Below are 18,797 nucleotides of genomic sequence, written 5' to 3'. Positions count from 1 at the left end.
CAAACCTTTTGTGGGAATCACACCTTCTCACATTCCATGCAGCACTCTAACCTTGAGAGTCATTTGGTCCGACGTTTGCTTATTCTTTCTTCTCGTCTTTGAGTGTTCTCGTTCATCGCACCTCAATCAGAATCAAACATCCATCCTAAGAACCTCCTAGGCTGTAACAGCTTGAGCTATGAAGTCAGATTTGAATGACGGCACTGCAATTATCAATCAAGCACACACTGCTGAGCTACATAAGAATTGAACCATCCATCTCACGTCTTTGAAGGCTTCTTTATCTCATTGTTCAGACAGACTTCAGGACCTGAGTCTTTCAGCATTAGCAGTGAGTATTGGACTTAGAATTTGACCCACAACCTGACATTTGACTGTCCTGTCTTAAGTTGCCTTAATTCTAGAATCTCTGTGCTGGACTTAAAAATTCAAGCAAGGATCAAAACCACAAAATTAAAACAGTTGTAAATCTAACTTAGCACTTCAGAGGGATCCACCATGATTTGGACTAAATTAGACGATGTGTGTGAGTGAAACATTTGAGTGAACTCAGATTTTCCATCATCTTGGGGGCAGTTACGAGAGAATAATGTGAATTAGTATCACACAAGTACTTAACTGAGTCACCTCTTCTCACCAGGCTGCATTTTGTTGACTTTTTAGCTTCAGTTTGGCTTCGTTTGTTTCATGTTCATCGTGTTGATGCTTTGGCGCCCCCCTGTGTTGCAATAAAAAAAACTTAGGGAGACAAATCAATGCAAGCTGACCAGTGATGAAAGGTTTCACATCCAGAGGACAACAGATAACCACACGGCAGATAAAGTATTGTATCTTTTTATTTGAACTGCACTGAATGCTAAATGTTCACCTTGTACAAGAAACAAATACAAATACTCACACTAAAAACAAAAACATACTGCTGGCTGCCTCTTCTGCTATTGTTGGGACACTAAGTATGAATTTCTGCTATTGCTCTTACAGAGTACAGGATGCCCCAAAGAACCTGGCCTTCAATAGAACAAAGAAAATATAAGGAGAGGAGAGAGAGAGGTCGGATCACATAGGACTATGGTTATAGGAACATTTAACTAGGCAATACAAATCTAACAGGACTCTTCAAAACTCTTTTAACACCAAAAAACGTGGGATGCGCCTTGTATATAAAAATACCACAATGGAGAAGATGAGGAAAGGAGGAGAGAAAATATCCAGACTAACCAGATGAGTCATATTTTTTTTTTTTATCCTCAAAGACAAAACTCTGGGAATAAACAATATCTGCAAAAAGGTGTTTTCCTGAGTCATTAAGAAATGAAGTTTGCTTTAACCCTTTCCTGTCCTCGAAGGTTGTAATGTGCTCAAAGAAAGGAGGGAGTCTGGATCTGCACACTGCCGCCGTGAGTTAAGGTCAGTTGTCCATCAGCTGTCATCAGAAATGTCCATAAATCAGCACAGGAGGTTTGAATGTGGGCACACCAGCCTCCTTATTTCACTGATTATTTGAAATGTCACACTGACATGTCACCTACTCACTGTTTTTAAATATCAAACGTGTACACTCCCTATGACTTCCTATCTGTAATTGCAGTGACAAAGAAAAAGTGTTCAGTGAAGGTTTCTTTTCTTGTTAACCCACAGGAAAAAAGTCACAAAATACACTGGAGCCACCTTCTTACAGGCAGAGGAACCCATCAAGCTATGTAGAAGTGCCCTCGAGTGGTGGAGACTTGTAACTGCGGCTGTGACAACTCGTTATATTGCCAGGAAAAGGTTAAAACCCACTGTAGATTACTATAAGTGATGAGCAATCTTTTCCTTTTTGTTTGACTAATGATAAATATATTTACTTCAATAATCCATTTTTAGTCATTCACACTAAAGATAGAAAGAAAAAACAAAAACGCTCTCTTCTGAGGCGTAATGAGGGGCCTAAACAACACACATTAGTTACATGAGGAGGGTCGGAGTAGAGGAGGAGGAGGAGGAGGAGGGTAAAGGGTTAAGGTCCAGTAGCACATGATGCCAAAGTTTGTTTGTTTTTCTCTTGTTCTCCCGTTGGTGTGTTGATAAGTGGGCCTACGTTTCCCATGAGCTCTGAGGTGAAGGGGGGGTTGGGTTGGGTTGGTGGGCAGGCGATGGGACAGAGTCTCATCAGGGGTTTCTCCCGAAGCACTAAAAACACTGGACTCGGTGTCCACAATCATAGGCATGTCCCGAAGAAAATCAAAACGAAACAAAAAACATCATCATCAAAGAGTAAAGTCGGTACTGAAGCCAAAGAGACAGAGAGAGAGTAAAAACTAAAATGTTAAAAGTACAAATTCCCCCAGAACACTTTAGTTCCCAGTTGCCGACTGATTGCACGGGCAGCTGCATGTGTTTCACTGTCTCTTGGTCCCAGTTGGTCGGTTTGTGATTTGTGATTGGTCGGTGCGGAGAGTCGACAGGTCGGATGAGATGTTTGGCCGCGCGCGTCCCCCTTGTGTTGCTATTGCTCAGTGTGGTGCTCTCTGATTTCGCCGTGTTTGGAGGGCTGGTTGGGCGACGGGGCCTGGGAGGGGTGTGTACCAGAGGGCAGGGTGTGGGCGATGGGCACCCCGCCTGGGACCATACCCTCTAAAGCTCCTGGGATGCCGCCTGGAGCCACTCCTACCACACCTGGTGGGTATCTGGTGGGAGGAGAAAAGGAGCTTAGTGTGTTTGTGATTCCCAGTGTTGAGACAGCACAGGCATTCCAACACCGTGACAAACATCTAGTCATACTACTGGCTCTTTTCCACCAAAGAAACCTTTTTTAGAAACTGTACAACTTTCCGTAGTCACTGATTTTGTTTCATTACGCGGTGTAGCTGTCTGCTTAACCACAGTCCTGTGTCTTCACCTACTTTTATACACACTTATGTAAATGATTTGACTCCCGAGTACAAGCTTTTATCATCTGCGTTCCAAAAATGACTAAATAACATAATTTTAAGAACTAATTTGTGCTGTTTTCCCTCAGCATTTTTAAATAAGATTTTGCCAACACTATCTGGAGAGCACTATGTGGTCATGTGCAACGTCAGCAGCTAAATAACTGTAATGTTGATGGGTTTTATGTTTTCTATTTCATTATTGATTTAATTATTAACTGATATGAGTGTGTTTTTTTCATTTATTGATTGTGATTCATGCAGCACCACTGACCCCACAGCGAGCGCCCCCGTGGGAACAATAAAGTAAATCGTAAATTGGCCTCGGAGAGGAAAAGAAAACAGGAGAAACTAAACAAATTAGTCTCGCCATTGATAAATAAATCAAATCGGTAGGAGAATAAAATTACCTCTTTGATTTAAAAGGGTAAACTGAATATTCTGCAGGCGTTTGGTTGTTGTAAAAGCAACTATTTAACTTAATTAAACTATTCATTATTTTGCAGACACTGACTGTTTTGTGTTTTAATATTGTTTTTAGTTTAAGTTGTAAAATAACACAAAATACATTAGAATAAGACCTCAGAAATAACAGTAAATTAAAAAGGAGACGTTCTCTTAACTCGACAATTGTTCTTGTTTTATGATCAACGATTTTGGCAGAAATATCACAGTTTACAAACCGTTTACAGGTATTGAAGAGACTATTTCCAATTCTTTGAATTAAAAACTTATTTAGACTTTTCTCTTTGCCTAATCTCAATGGTTGAACACACAAGAGACTTAATTCTGTTCGGTTTAGTTCTGGTACTATTTGGTGGGAAAAGAGCCTTTACATTACAGTATTCAGAGGGGAAAACACCATACACACCATACAACCAGAGAAGGAGAAAAGAGTAACACAGTTCAGAGATTTTAATCCAACAGAACTGATCCAAAAAAAAACAACAACCCATGAGAGGGGGAACCATAAAGCATGACTCCATCCATAAAAGTGCATTTGAATGTCTTAATGTCATGCTTCCTGGGACATTCAACACGCAACATTCGCTTCCACCCATAATCTACTCCATGTTCAGTCAAACAAGTGAGTGCTATGTTGAGGATTATAGAGGGGGACAGACATCAGGTGACCTTCAGGGGGGGAAAGGGGTCTGATCCAGGACCTTCAGGGAAGAGGCTGTCGGCCCGGATTGGTCGTATTTACCTGCTCCTGACCTAGGCATTAATTTTGTCTTGGGGGATGCCGGTTGTTACAGCCGGGAGAGTTTGGTTCACTTGGCTGTGTGAAAGAAGCACATGGAGGTGGACACGCTGAGATCAGGAAGAGTTGTCCCACAGTGGGACAAAGTGGACAGAGTTACAGCTCTATGACTACAGAGGGCAGTTAGTGAGAGGGGCTGGGACACTACAGCAGACATGTGACTTCAGAGGTTAATTTATATACTCAGAGAACATCAGCATGGAGGAGAAGATCAGGGAAAAGTACAGTCAGTGTCCAGTGTGTAACATTTATGAGGATTTAACGGCTGAAATTGAACAGAATACAAGAGTGTAATCGCTTTAAAGCACCAGTGTGTAACTTCTGTCTAGTGTTGCACCAGAGTCTCCTCACTCCTGAGTCTTCTGAACGGACAACGCTAACTCTATACTCTGTTCTCTTTCAACATTCACGTCAGCATTGCACTACCCTGTTCATGTTTCAGAGAACCAGGCTTCAATCCTTAACCTAAAGTCCATTTTCAACATTTAATTTGACCTCACTCATGTTTCAGAGAACCACGCTTAAATCCTTAACCTAAAGTACATTTTCAACATGTATTTCACCTCACTCATGTTTCAGAGAACCACACTTAAATCCTTAACCTAAAGTACATTTTCAACATGTATTTCACCTCACTCATGTTTCAGAGAACCACACTTAAATCCCTAACCTAAAGTCTCTAAAGATTCAGGAAACTCAGGAAAATGTTTACTGACTTTATAAATCAAGTGAGAAGAAGAAGAAGCTAATTTATTCATAGACTTACATTCAAATTGAGTAGTGGCTATTCTTATTTACTGGTTGGCTTCAGAAAGCTGCAGACCTTTTTATGTAAATTGATTCATCATTCGATGTCACTAATTTTTACACACTGGACCATAACATGACATTTGTATATTTTTCTTAACGTGGAAAGAAGCATGAAAACATTCTACAGACGTATGATACACAGACAAACAAATCATTAACCACTGACATCTAAAAAAGAAGAATACACATTAAATTTGAAACAGGAAACTCAAGCTGTTACTATGTGCAGTTCTTACCTGTAGGCGGCGCCGTTGAGCTCAGGGTGAACTCCCGGTTGATCCATAACGGCCCACGGTGCAGTGGTGACAAAGAACTCCTTGTTGACGCAGTTTCTTAGGCTGTCAGGGATACGACCTGTGCACACGAGCCAAACACACGACAGCAGTGACGCTCATTACCGTCAAATCAAACGCTCCGGAAAAGGCCACGACTTGTTACAGGAGATGAGTGACCGACCACACGATGCCCAAAGTGTTGATGAGATTGGACTGACAAACACAGCCGGCCCGCATACACACACACATGCAAATTGAGCTCATTTAACAATTGGGATGTCGTCTGAGAGGCCGGCCCTCTGCTCTGTGTCGAGAGGCTAATGATGACATCTATTAAGACGTCCAGATTTAATAAAGGCTGCACAGGGCCTATTGAAGTGGAAATGGGACATCTGGGAGAGACACACGTGCAACAGGTCACAAAGTGGAATGAAGCAGACGTGTTTGTGTGTTCTTGTATTTGTTAACTCCTTTTTTTGGTAAGTATTGATCTTGTCAGGACCAGTAGTCCTAAAGGAGACCAAAACCTGGTCCTAATGAGGCAGAACCGCATGTTTGTGGCTATGACTAATTGTTGGAAGCATAAATTTAGCCCGAGCTGGTTATGGTTAAGGTTAGGGATAATGTTTTGTTTGGGCTGTCCAAATGAATGGAAGTCAATGAGATTTTTTTTTTGTCTGTGTGATGATTTAATGTTTTGTTTGTGAGATTCTGGCAAGGGAAATTTCATTTTAATGTGTTTGTGTGACAGCGTTACCGGTGATGGCTCTTCGGATCTCGGTGGCAGCCGCCTCTCTCATCTCCAGGGACGCCTGCTCGCTGTACCAGGCTGTGTGTGGTGTGCAGATCAGGTTAGGAGCGTCTTTCAGCGGCCCCTGAGCAAAACTGTAACACAAACAGAGAGAAAACTAGATGTAGAGGATGTTGCGTTCAGCAGACCTAAGACCCTGAGGAGTTGCCTGATCGAATTTTCAAAGAACTCGGTAAAGGAAAATCCACGTTAACTGTATGAGTGTTTCAATCCACTGCGGTTAAGGAAATAGCGGAAGTCAAGTTCACCAACAAAAGCAGTAGGAGGTGCAAAAATGTAAAGCCCGGGTCACCAGAGAAGAAGGATACGTAGTTGCACCTTGATGATGTAAATAAACACCTGTGGTCAAGTCATAGATCGCTACAGGTTTGGTAGAACAGGGGGGGGAACAGTGGCCCAAATGTATAATACTAGATCTTTTTTCATATATCTTAAACAGGAGTGCAACTTAAAGTTTGTACCACCTCGTATTAGTCGTGTGAAAACAAACCGCTCTCTTATTCAGCCATATTAACATCTGTTCTTCATTATAGATATCTGCAACTTCATTTCCGTTTCAGTCTTCAGTACAAATATTTACAAGTCACGATGAAAGTTTATTCCCTGAATGTGTTTCCATTGCACTTCTCCTCATTTGGCTTTTATCGACGCTCGTTAACTTTTCCACCTCCCTCAAGTGTGTAAAAAAAGCAGATTCTGAAAACTAGATGAGATTTGTCCACTGAGCCTTGTTACTACTGCTTTCATTAACTGCGCTTTTTGCATCGCTTAAAGTCACTGACAGTAGTTCTTTGTTTTCTTTTATATGTAAAATGACATTAATTATAAGGAGAAGATGTCCAGATATTGGCGACTGCCCGTGTGCGCCTGTGTATGAAGTGTAACGCCGCGGCAACGGCCTCAATCAGAGTTTGTGTCACGCCCGAGGGCCAGAGTTATGAAACACTGCCCTGCTGAGATACTGGGTCAGTGGAGCATGAGCATGGGGTCTCTCCTCACGCAGCCAGTCAGCCAGAAACATGCAGCCTTTAAAGCGCCTAACTGCCCCGACAACACCAGTTTCCCCCCCTGAGACAAGGAACATGGTTTTTAGGCGGAGGTGGAAAAGTGGCAGGCACATCCAGCTGTGAAACTGAGACGTGGAATAATAGTAAACCCTGGCTTTTTCATTTTTGTTAAAGTAATAATAAATGAGGACAATTCATTTACACGTAATCCTGTTAAAATTGTTTTCTTTCAGGATTTTATTTCTCGTTCTTTAAATAATTTAACACGCGTCATTTAGAATTCATTCACTCCCTAAATGGCAAAAATAGTCAAGACACAATTTGGTTAAAATGAGCACAAAATGTCTCTTGCCTCATGAATTCATACATAAATACACAGCACTGCAATCATTACAGGTTAAAGTTTACATTTGTGCAGTACAAATGTAATTGTCATTTATTAATATTTATGAGTGTAAAGACACTCAACTGAAATATTTCTGACTAAACATGTCCCACATGGAAACGTCATAGTTTACATTAAAATAGAGACATGAAGTGTTATTAAAGGACTTTCAAAGTTCAATTAGTAATTTTATATAGTTGTCCAATTTCACTGCGATTTCTTAAAAGACCAGCACTGTCCACCTAAATACGTAGAACTTTGACTGAAATGCGTAAATATCCATATCAAGTATCAAGTGAATTAAATGGTTTCATGAAATAACATCTAATTCATAAAGAGAACTGTACATTAAATTAGGAAACACTGCCCTGCATGTTTTCAATGTTGCCCTGCAACAGCACACCTGAATCAAATGAGCGGCTCGTTATCAGGCTTCAGCAGAGCTCACTGACGAGCTGATCATTTGAATCAGGTGTGTTGGAGCAGGGCGGTGTTCCCGAGGACCAGGGTTGGGAAACACTGCAGATCAAAGTCGTGTCCTCACTTTATGTCAACTCTGTCAGATTTGTACATAATTCTGGAAAAGAAAACCGGGCATATAACAGCCAGCTATAACCTTGAGGACCTCCCTTCCTCTCTTCGATCTGGATGCAGCGGTAGGACAATGTTTGTGTAACTTAAAGATGCAGAGTTTAACTTTTGGTCATACAGAAACAATGTGACTATTGTGGTTATTTGTATTCTGCTGAAACAGCGTTGATTGTGTGATTGTTTGAAAATGGTCAGAATGGAACAGGCATTTGTTTATTGTGTGTTAATTCTTTGAAAAAAAAAAAAAAGACAAAATGATAGGGAGTGAAGTACTGTAGTTGTTACAGTCTCCTCAGTTCATTGCTGAATTTAAATGAAGTCAAAGGTCATACTATATGTTTTTATATATATTATTTTAAATCCAGTTTGCGTCTATTGTCAGTTTCTGCAGTTAAAAGGGACTTTTTTCTCTCTGCTGTCGCTAAACGTTTGCTTATTGTGGCAAATTGTCAGACTTCTCTTGCATATCATAGGGTCTTGACCTTACTCTGCGAAATGCTGAAGTTGTGATTTGGTGCTATACAAATAATTTAAATTGATTTCCTATCGAGGCAACTCGGGCGCATTAAAATAGAAAACAAGCACTCTTTGCTGGACCTCAGCTCAGTGAACTTGTCCACTAACAGACTGGAACAAACTGAGCTCCACATCCCCTGGATTTCCATCAGCTGCAGGGCTGTGAAGGAGCATCTTAAAGTCATCACGTCTGCAACTGTTCCTCTCCTCATCTGTTTGAGCTTCTCTGCCGTTGACAGCTCGGAATTTGCTGCTTTCTTTCTTTTTTTTTTTTTTCCTTCCTGCTCATCCATTTATTCCATTGTCTGTCACTGTTTCTCTGAATGAATTCACTTGTCAGCCTGGCTTTGATTTTGAAGATATAATAATAATAAACAGCATTTCTGCGTTAAAACATCTTAAAAGGACAAGACTTATAATAAATATTGAGTTTAGCGTACTTGCATTAGCCAAAAATGTTGACAACACTGAAAATCTGTATTTCTATTCAAGATCATTTTCCATTTCATCCAAATGTCAGAGTGAGGAAGGAAACATTTAATCCCTATAGTTAGCCGTTGTGTTGTCTGCTGTTTGCATTTTAATTTGATATATTTGTCACTACTGGATCACGACTAATCGTTGCTCTTCCCATAAATCGCACATGGAAACCAGTTGAGACAAACGTGTAAACTGCTGCCCAAAGCCATCCAACTCGGTGTAACTTTGTGATTGAAAAAGTTGATGAAAAGTCACCTGAAGGGCTCAGTCTCATGGACGTCTAAAGCGGCTCCACGTATCCTTCCCTCCTTCAGCGCCTGGGCCAAAGCTTTCTCGTCCACCAGGCCTCCCCGCGCAGTGTTCACCAGGAACGCGCCCTGGCGCATCTGTCGTGCACAAACCAAAACACACAAAGGAGTCAACACAGGGAAACAGACATGCCATCATTTATTCACTGCATTAAGATCAGATGTGTGCTTTTTCTTTCTTTTTTTTTTTTTTTTAAGCATCTGCCAGCCAAATAAATCTGTGTGATCTACAGCTACATCAATCTGCTCTGAATGTTTACAATTCAGGATCTTGAAACGCATTACGCTGCACACAAATGGAGAGGAGGAAGAAAATAAACACACACACACACACGTACAAAGACCCAGGTGACATGTGGCAGCTGTGGAAAAATAGCTGCCACATGATGTGGGACAGAGACGAGTCTAAGGCAAAACCAAAAGACCAAATAAAGAATGCGGGATGAGCCGAAAGACGAGGCAGTGCCACCACCCCTCGATGCTTATGCGGGCGGGGGGGAGGCACAACAAAAAGTCTAAGAGGGAGGGAGAAAAAAAAATTGAATGAAAATGCTCAGAAGAGAGTAATCCCTTAATCTTGACAAAAGCTGAAATGCAGGGGCATGAAAAGCCTTACGCTGACAGCCAGGCTTTTACTTGGCCATGGCAGTTTTTGACACAGAAACAAACGCACTCCTGCACAGATACCTTTAGTGAGGACACTCATTCCCCAGCCCCTTACCTAAACATCACAACCCTAACGCTTAATCTAACCCTGAACCCTGAAAAAGACATTCAAAATTGTGAAGACCTGCCAAATTATCCTTCCTTCTTATGGCCTTGTTGGTCCTTGGAAAAAATATACATACAAGTACACACAAAGAATATTTTTGGGAAGGAACTGCGTTTTCACCGCAGCACTTTAAAGGAGAATCCTACGTTTTGGAAAAAATATCCAGACTTAACTAGGTTAGGCTGTTCCCCTTCACCCACACCAACTTGAAATTCAAAAGTGAAGAGACCATGTGTGTGTCTGCAGTTGGTGCAGTTCCACCGCTTCCCTGCAGGTGTCACCCCAGGCGGCGCCTCCACATGGGAGAAATGTACTCAGAAGTGGCTTTTCCTCTCTCAGCGCTCTCAGCCCCCTGCTGTGCAGCCCAGTCGATATATTTGCTGTAGCCATGAGCTGGTGCTAATTGCATTTGACAGAGCAAAGGAATGTATTTGTGTCCAGCTTTGGTGGAGATGAAGATAAAGAGCAGGGAATGTGCAGGCTGTTGCTGCACATTCTCGCTCTCTCTCTCTCTACAGACCAGAATAGTCTTTGTGACGGCCTTCAGGCTGACACAGTAATGATACACCAGCAGCTCCGCTTGTCTACCTGCTACAAAGCACAGCATTAAGCCCAGGTCAGAAGCATGTCCGCCCCGTTTTAGGCGTCTTAGTACCTGTTTGATGGTGAAGTCGTTGATGAGGTGGTGGTTGTGTTCGTTCAGGTTGCAGTGTAGGGAGACGCAGTCGCTCTGGTAGAGCAGGTCCTGCAGGGTGTAGACGCGCTGGACGCCCAGCGAGCGCTCCAGGCCGTCCTGCAGGTAGGGGTCATAGAAGATGACGTTGAAGCCGAACACCTTGGCTCGCACCGCCACGGCCTGGCCCGAGCGACCTGAGGAGGAGTAGACGGCGCTTATTTATGGACGCATGTCGGACACAAGGAGCAGAGCTGCTTTTATGTTACATGTATGTTTGTAGGTGTTTAGGCAATAAAGTTATCTGGAGAAGGTGTTCTCTGACTGATGTAAAACAAGTAAAATCAACAAATCTTATTTATCTATATTATACTATATATGTATCTATATTATACTATCTACACATCTATCTATAGCTGATATTGTCTGTTCATGTAAGATTTTTTTTGCTGCAGTAATGTCAGAAATTGACCAATAGATTCATTAACAGTGAATTTTGAATTATTCAACCATTAATACACTATCGTCGATTATTGATTGTTTCATAAAAATATAAAAACAACTTAATATGTTTGGGACATTTGAGCAGGTGGTCATTTTAGATTCTGAAACGCCATGGATCACTGCTCTGACATCAAACCAATAATCAAGAAATTAATTTGACTAATCAAGCACTAATGAAAATAGTTGTTGCAGCCCTAGATTAAACAGTAAACACACCAGAACAAAATTGTTGTTAATCTCAGGGAGTGAATTAATCTAAATTGAAACAGGAAAGACTAAAATACTGTACAAAAAAACAGTTTAACAGAAGTTCTGCAGGTACAGAACAGTGTGAAGTAACACGTCTGATTGAGGCTGCAGTAGCAGCAGAGTGAGAGTTATGGGCAGTTGTTGCTGGTGAAAAGAATCGATAAGGTCCTTCACAGTCTGAAGGTTCTGTTTCAGTGATGGAGCATTATGTCTTCCTCTTTGGCTGCATTAAGACTCGGTGACAACAGGGCAGTCATTCTCAAAGCCATCATCTTAACTAGTCCTTTTTAAAACCATGATGGATTATACAGCTGTGATTGGATATTATTTCCATTACGTTTTCATTACACTGTCCCTCAACCAGCTACTTGAGTTACTTTTTCTCTACATTGCCCACATTACAATTTGACACCACACAGAGCATAAAGATGTAGCTGCTGCGTTCAGCTGCTGGTTTTAAGTGAAGGTTAAACTAGTAAATCTAACTGCAGCAGCAGCAGCAGCAGCAGGAAAGAGTATTTGCAGTCAGTTATAAACACACCAAGTTTTCTTGTTGCTACAGTAGGATCTGATTTAATGAGACTGCCTGTGTGGAGGATTTAAAGATCGATATATACATTATGAGTTGATATTTTTGGTATTTTAAATCTGTCTATATTCTCAATTCTGATGCACTTACGCTGCACTACATTCTGAAAAGTTCTATTATTTTTTGACCCGTTCTTTTTTGTTGTTGTCAAATTAGTTCACTAAGGCATTAACAGAAAAGCTGATGGACGTCAGTGGCACAAGTCGACAGGTCGTGTTTTTGTTCCCCTGTGTGTGTGTGTGTGTGTGTGTGTGTGTGTGTGTGTGTGTGTGTGTGTGTGTGTGCGCTTGATTACAAAATGCAATCTCGCTGGGGTTAGAGGTTCCGAGTGTGGCAGTGGGCGAGTACGACCCTGAGAGCCGGTATGGCGCGGACGCTGAGCTTTGGTGCGGGGTTAGACACCTCCGGGTGTTTTGTCTAAATGTCTTCGAGAAGGCACGTTACAGAGAACTTTACTAAAAGTTGCTCATTGTTGTATAGTTGTGTTCCTCCGCTGTGTCAATGTGAGGACATCCTCAAACGACAACTTCGACTTTATTGACTTTATTGGTTAAAAGTCTTTAATGGCCTTGTTTACACAATGTCACACAATAATGAGACTCTGTGTGTCTCTTAGTGCAGTGGACGTTTACACCTCGTGTCCCCCAGCAACGTTCGTTTTATGTCAGGACGACGCTGCCCTCGTAAAGCGAGACAACCGCAAGCACATTGGCTTATGACTGTCGACACAGAAGTGCCGACATAAAGTTTAAGAAGTGAATTTTACTGCTCAGTTTGATGGGATTAACGCTTCCTTCTCTCTCAGGCAGGTCTGATAGTATTACTTGCCAGGGCCTGTTTTCAGATGAATTTTACACAATTATAAAATAATAACCTCAATATCTATAACAAAAAAAATGACCAAATCTTGCAGACAAAAGTGTCTTCTATCACTGCTGGAGATGTTGTTATAAATGATGAATGCATGAATGAATGAATGAATGAATGAACCAGCACAGTGAAGCTGTGGTTGAAAACAATGAGCGGAAAAGTCACCGAGGTGAAAATGATCCGCGGCTCTGTCACATGGACGACTCCTGTTTGTGTTCACGCGGCCATTTGATCCATTGTTAATATAATTGTATACTATTGACCACAGCAGCTTTAACTGGTTTTAATCATTTCAGGCTGCCACAACACAAAGATAGAAAGCTTCTCTTCGGGGTGAAATTATTCATGAAATGCTCGATCGATGGGGCCAAACCCAGCCGGTCGCTGACAGTGACGTCATGGATGTCCAAACTACCTCTGTGATTAGTTTCTCATCCATACCACATATGACATAGACTGGACATGAGTGTGTGAGAGTGAATTGGGTCTTTAAAAGTCTTTAAAAGTCAACTGTAGCTGCAGGATGTGACGGTGCTGTTTGAAGGACGTGAAATTATAATGGATTAAACCATAATACATCAAAAAAGGAATTATAAAAAGAATATTTTAGTGTTTCTATGAATGTAGAGGCCTTATAGGTTGGCATGGATGTTACTTTCGTGTCTATTGTCGCCACAGAGCGAGACATGTGTTGTTTTTTTCTCGTGTGTGTGGATGCAGCCTGCAGAGCTGTGCAGATGTCTGTACGACTGTGAAGAGTCCTGCAAACAAACACCAGGAGGAGGTATTCGCTCTCCTCAACCTCCCACTGGCAGGAGACACTGTGGTGGATGGAGACAGACTGAGCCAGAGAGGCCAGGGTGAGGGGGGGGCCGGACTGGATGAGGAGGAGAAAAGAGATTGCATGTGTGCGTGTGCTTGTATTTGTTACCTCTTTAGGATCTTTTCTGGCATAAACACTGACCCTGTCAGGACAAGCAGTCCACAAGGAGACCAAAAACCACCTCCTCATGAGGAAACGGTTAAGTCTGGGGCTGAGACTTGAATTGTAGTTCGATTTAACTGATTATGGCTGAGGTTACGCGTTTGTTTTGTGTGTCCTCAGAAGAAAAGCCACGCAAACCTGTGTGTGTGTGTGTGTGTGTGTATGTGGACACAGAGATAAGGTGGCACTCTGGGAAGGTTTTTAAGAAGACAGAGTATCTGTTAGCCTGGTGATGTCGAGACAGGACAGAGTGACGCACAAACGGCAGTAAAACCACACACACACAGAAGGACATGCACACAAGATGTCGAGGGATCACATTGACGTAGGCGAAGAAAAGTCAAAATCCGAAGAGGAGAGACGACTGGGATGTATAATGGCGAGCATTTGAGCAGTGGGATGAGAGAACAGTGTGGCAGAGGAAAGGAAGTCAGCCCGGAGGGAGGTGAAACAGACAACCTTGAGATAATCTGTGGGGCGGGCAGAGGGAGAAAAATAACCTTATCAGGACAGGAAAGCAGACAGCACAAGGAGTGGGGAGAGGATATGAAAACGGAGAGGGAGGAGGAATTAAAGAAAATAAGAGCTGAGGTAAGAAGGCGTTTGAGTTTAAAGGCTGGGGAGAGATACTGGAAAGAAAGGAGTCGGTGTAATTATTCGTTTTTTACCGAAGCCGATGAGGCCGAGGGTTTCACCGCGGATGCGGGCGGCACCGGACGCCACCTCGCGGATCTGCTCCACACTCTGGACCCGTGTGCCCTCCCGGAGAGCCTGGTAGAGCCAGGTGTTTCGCCGGTACAGGTTGAGGATGTGGCACAGAGTGGAGTCCGCTGTCTCCTCCACAGCTGCCGAGGGAATGTTACAGACTGCAATTCCTAAGAAGGGAGAGTTAAAGAGTTAAAAAATCCAGCACGGAGCTAGAAAATATCAATTTAAATGACAGTATTCATTTGTCCCGTTTAATTACAAAACAATTAAAGATACAGGAGGTTTGTCTTACTTCAGAGAACACAGTGTGTGAGCTTATAGACATTTATTTAAATAGATATGATTCAACTAGGTGTGTGCGTAATTGTATACACTTGGTTTATTGTCCAGTCCTACTCTTCATATCTATCAGCAAATCATCAAATTGATTTGGATCTGAACTTGAAGAGCTATATAAAGACACGGAAGAAAAACTTCATTGTTTAACAAAACAACAACAAGATGTGATCCTGAACAAACCCCCATTCTGTCTTAACTTAACATACACTTAACACTTTACTGCCAATATCTCCCCTAGTAACTCCTGAGTGTGTTGCATTCAGGGAATTCAAACTTCACGACCCTGTGTTTTTACCTCGCTTATCTTCCACAACACGGTGTTTTACCGATTTATTAATTTCACTCAACACTGAAGCACTCCTGCCTGCCCTCGCTCTCCTCTAATGTCCTCATCCTTGCCCTCTATCTCACAGTAACAACACACTCTTGTCTGGAGAGCGAATTTAAGAAAAAAAAATAGTACGTTCAGTGAATGGCCCCTTTTCTTCTTCTTCTCCCCGAGAACTGCCGTCATATCAGCGCCGCCTTCTCCAGGCATGATAGCTTTTTGACTCCTACGTTGCGAGGCAGAGCGCCTTTTGGTGAGTGGGTGGCCGTTCGACACAGTATCTCGTCTTGGCAGGGAAATGGCAAGGCTTTGTCAAACATGATGTTTGAGCTGCTATCCAGCTGATATAAGCACAGGTGGCAGTTCAGAGGGAAGCCTCAACTCTCCTATCGCTGTGTGGTTTTCACCTTTCTGTCACGTTGAACGTTCAGCTCACCATTAAAATCCATACTGTGGAAAACTAAGGGAATGGTAAACGTTCCAGAACCAGCCTGCCTTTTGGCAAAATCACAGTCGAATCAACCCCCCACCTCTAGATTCACCTACTACATCAGATACCGGAGCCCGAGATGTCGTAGATAATTAACAGACGAGCGAATGATCAAACGAGTGCATAGGCAGACATCGATCCATTCTGCCTCCCATGAAGCGATCCATACAATGTGGGATACGACAAACTTACTTCAATAAAAATTCATTAGTAAGGAGCAGAACGAAACACTAAAACACATTTTAAGCAGTTACAAATGTAGAAAAATCCCTTTTTTCCACTTCACTTTCTGCCTTACACCCGCCCCAAAAAATGTGATCAAATTCTGTTATAACTCAAACAAACAAACAGACACTGGCAAAAAAAAAAACTCCTCCGTGAACCTCTGAGGAGGAGGAGCAGGAGGCAATAATGTGTGGCACGTTATGAGTTTGGAGAGTTCGTACCCAGCTCTCCAGCTGCCTTGATGTCGATGTTGTCGTAGCCGCTGCCGATGCGGATGATGATGCGCAGAGCTTTGAACTTTTCCAGGTCCTCTCTGGTCAGGGTGATGGTGTGATACATCATGGCTCCCACGGCCTCGTTGAGCACCTGCAGACACGAGTGAATGACAAACAAGTGCTTCATTAATCTGTCTTTGTTTTGTTCATCCATTCATTCATTCATGCAGACTATGGAACACGGCTATTAGCCCATTATGGTGGTTATAATGATCATAAGTGAAAGAGTAGCCATGACAATCACATGTTCTGCCGTGACTGTGGACATGTAGCTGAGAGGGGAGGGGGGGGCACACACACAGCAGACATCACATGGTCACCAGAACCACACTGACACACTGTCCCTTTTACAGACCTGAGCTGCAAGTGGAAACAAGTCATTATATTGTCTACCGCACAGTCATCACAATTGCACTCAGATCCCGAGAGCGTTCATGGGCAAAAGATCCGGACAATTGACTACACAGGAAAAGGTCAGGGTGGCAGATGATGGCGGCGGAAAAAACCTCAAGTTATCACAGCGCGTCGTAGGTCAGACATGCTTGAACTCTGGTAACTTTTCACCTCTTTATACACCGGCAGTGACATGAATCTTAGGTGACGGGGAAAATATCACGACACATTCATTCATTGCCATGACCTACATGTTCCTGAACTACAAATCCCGACTGTTCCACACACACACGTCACATTTATTTGCTCTGTTAATGTTTGTGACACACTTTTTTCTCGCTGGATCAGACCGTCTATGAACAGATGGTGTCATACATGTTGTAAAGAAGGCTGCAAGTGTTTCTCCAAGCCAAATGCATCATCTCAGTGCTTTATCACAACTATACTATAGTTTTCCTAACTACTGGGATGCTAGACTGATATTTTAATTTAAATAAATACAGCACCCAAATCTGATTAGGGCCGAATCAGATTTCCTTCCCAATTGTTGCATCTCTACTTTACAGCTCGATGCATTGGTGCTTGTCACAGATAAGACAGTAATGTGAACAGAAGTTAATGGCAGACAAAAAATACTGCACTGAAACCTTTTCTTCTGGTGATTTTGCTTTCTTTATGGCGGACATGCATAAAGTTTTTTGTTTTTTTTCTAGAATCAATGTGCTGTGACATCATCATCAAGGGCAAGATATTGCGAATCGTAAACACAAGTAACTCTTGTGCGACTGCTCTCCTCCGAATATCATCCAAACTAAAAATGTATTTAAGACAGGAAACGACACAACCTTTATTTAAACTACACTCTGCAATTAAGGCAGAAAGGAACGTAGACTGTGCTGACTGTGTGCATTTCAAATTAAATAATCCAGATGATAAATGACTCTCAAAGTTTGGTGATGCCGTTTGAACTGTTTCTAATCAAAATGAAACCCCTTCATCCATGTTCATCATCATCATTTGAATTTCCTTTACATTCAGTTAAAATCCTTTGTGGTTTCCGGCTGAGAAACAACCAAAATCAAACAAAATGTACTTAAAAGAGGCTCGTCGCTGTGGAAAACCGCTCCTCTGCCACTTGACTCGTACAGCGTGACCCGGCCTGTGATTCAATCTATTGGCAGATGATTTAAACTCAGCCACTGTCAGCTGCTAAATCACAGCTCTGTATTCACCTCCAGCCAAACTGCTTTAGTTTTGTTATGATTAGCAGATTACTCCTGAATTTCCATACAGTTTTACTGGAGCTGTGTCACAGACCAGGCATTCCACACACACACATGAGTCCAAGAATAAAAAAAGCTCCTCATTATGCACATACATACACACACCGCCAGCCAAAATGTACATGCACTGACACACACCATCATCTCCTGCTGGGCCAAGCCTGGAGGTCTGATGTTGTTTTTGAGCAGAGGGAGTCTTTAAACGAGTCTGAATGGAGTTTAGTTTAATGGAAACTCTGACCTAATCCATACCCTCTGCTCCATTTCTATCATTTCTGATGATGTCTAAGTCTTTCTTCACATGCCAGTGAGACCTCCCCTTTTGGCCTGAGTGAGTGTAACGGAGAGAATATACAGTTGCAGAGGAGTTTTGTGTGCGTGTGTGTTTCTTTTTTTTTTTTTGTGGCCTGCCACGGAGGGATTTTATGGCTATGAAATCATCCCACTAGTGAGCAGTGTGGATGTATGGGGGATGACAGCTGGTTGTGACACTTGGAGGAGACTTTGTCGACTTGGCAGAAGGACATTCTGTTGGAAATGTTGCATTTTAGCACTCCTTTAAGATGTGATGTGGCCATCATTACAGGTTCAAGCTATGATTAATCACTGCCAGACAATAATTTGACGTGTGTTTAAAAAGAAAGAGAACTGAACGCACTGAAAGTCCTTTTTTTTTTTTATCACAAATTTTTAGATCTACTTTTGCAGTGAAGCAGAGACGTGAGTTAAAAGGAGAAGTAAGGCGATTAAATGAA

The 18,797-nt window shown here is 42.3% G+C and overlaps 1 protein-coding gene across 7 annotated transcripts in view; it reads right to left on the bottom strand.

Moving 5' to 3' along the window:
* Positions 1 to 818: 818 nt before the first annotated feature.
* The window catches only part of ctbp2l (C-terminal binding protein 2, like), a 101,918-nt gene continuing 83,939 nt past the window's right edge, over positions 819 to 18,797 (bottom strand). For 5 of the 7 annotated variants that reach the window (XM_058620625.1, XM_058620626.1, XM_058620620.1 and 2 more), the window contains 7 exons: positions 16,313 to 16,457; positions 14,670 to 14,876; positions 10,787 to 11,001; positions 9,307 to 9,437; positions 6,019 to 6,146; positions 5,223 to 5,340; positions 819 to 2,669 (listed from right to left, as the gene is read on the bottom strand). In XM_058620625.1, the coding sequence (XP_058476608.1) occupies positions 2,489 to 2,669; positions 5,223 to 5,340; positions 6,019 to 6,146; positions 9,307 to 9,437; positions 10,787 to 11,001; positions 14,670 to 14,876; positions 16,313 to 16,457 (1,125 nt within the window). In that variant the 3' untranslated portion in view covers positions 819 to 2,488. Of the gene's footprint in view, positions 2,670 to 4,119; positions 4,195 to 5,222; positions 5,341 to 6,018; positions 6,147 to 9,306; positions 9,438 to 10,786; positions 11,002 to 14,669; positions 14,877 to 16,312; positions 16,458 to 18,797 lie in introns of all 7 variants that reach the window. The other 2 variants (XM_058620622.1, XM_058620624.1) reach the window with 1 other exon arrangement.

The sequence above is a fragment of the Solea solea genome, chromosome 21, assembly GCF_958295425.1.
Source record: "Solea solea chromosome 21, fSolSol10.1, whole genome shotgun sequence".
Taxonomy (NCBI): domain Eukaryota; kingdom Metazoa; phylum Chordata; class Actinopteri; order Pleuronectiformes; family Soleidae; genus Solea; species Solea solea.
The sequence above is the reverse complement of the archived record's forward strand: the minus strand, read 5'-3'. Positions and strand labels throughout refer to the sequence as shown.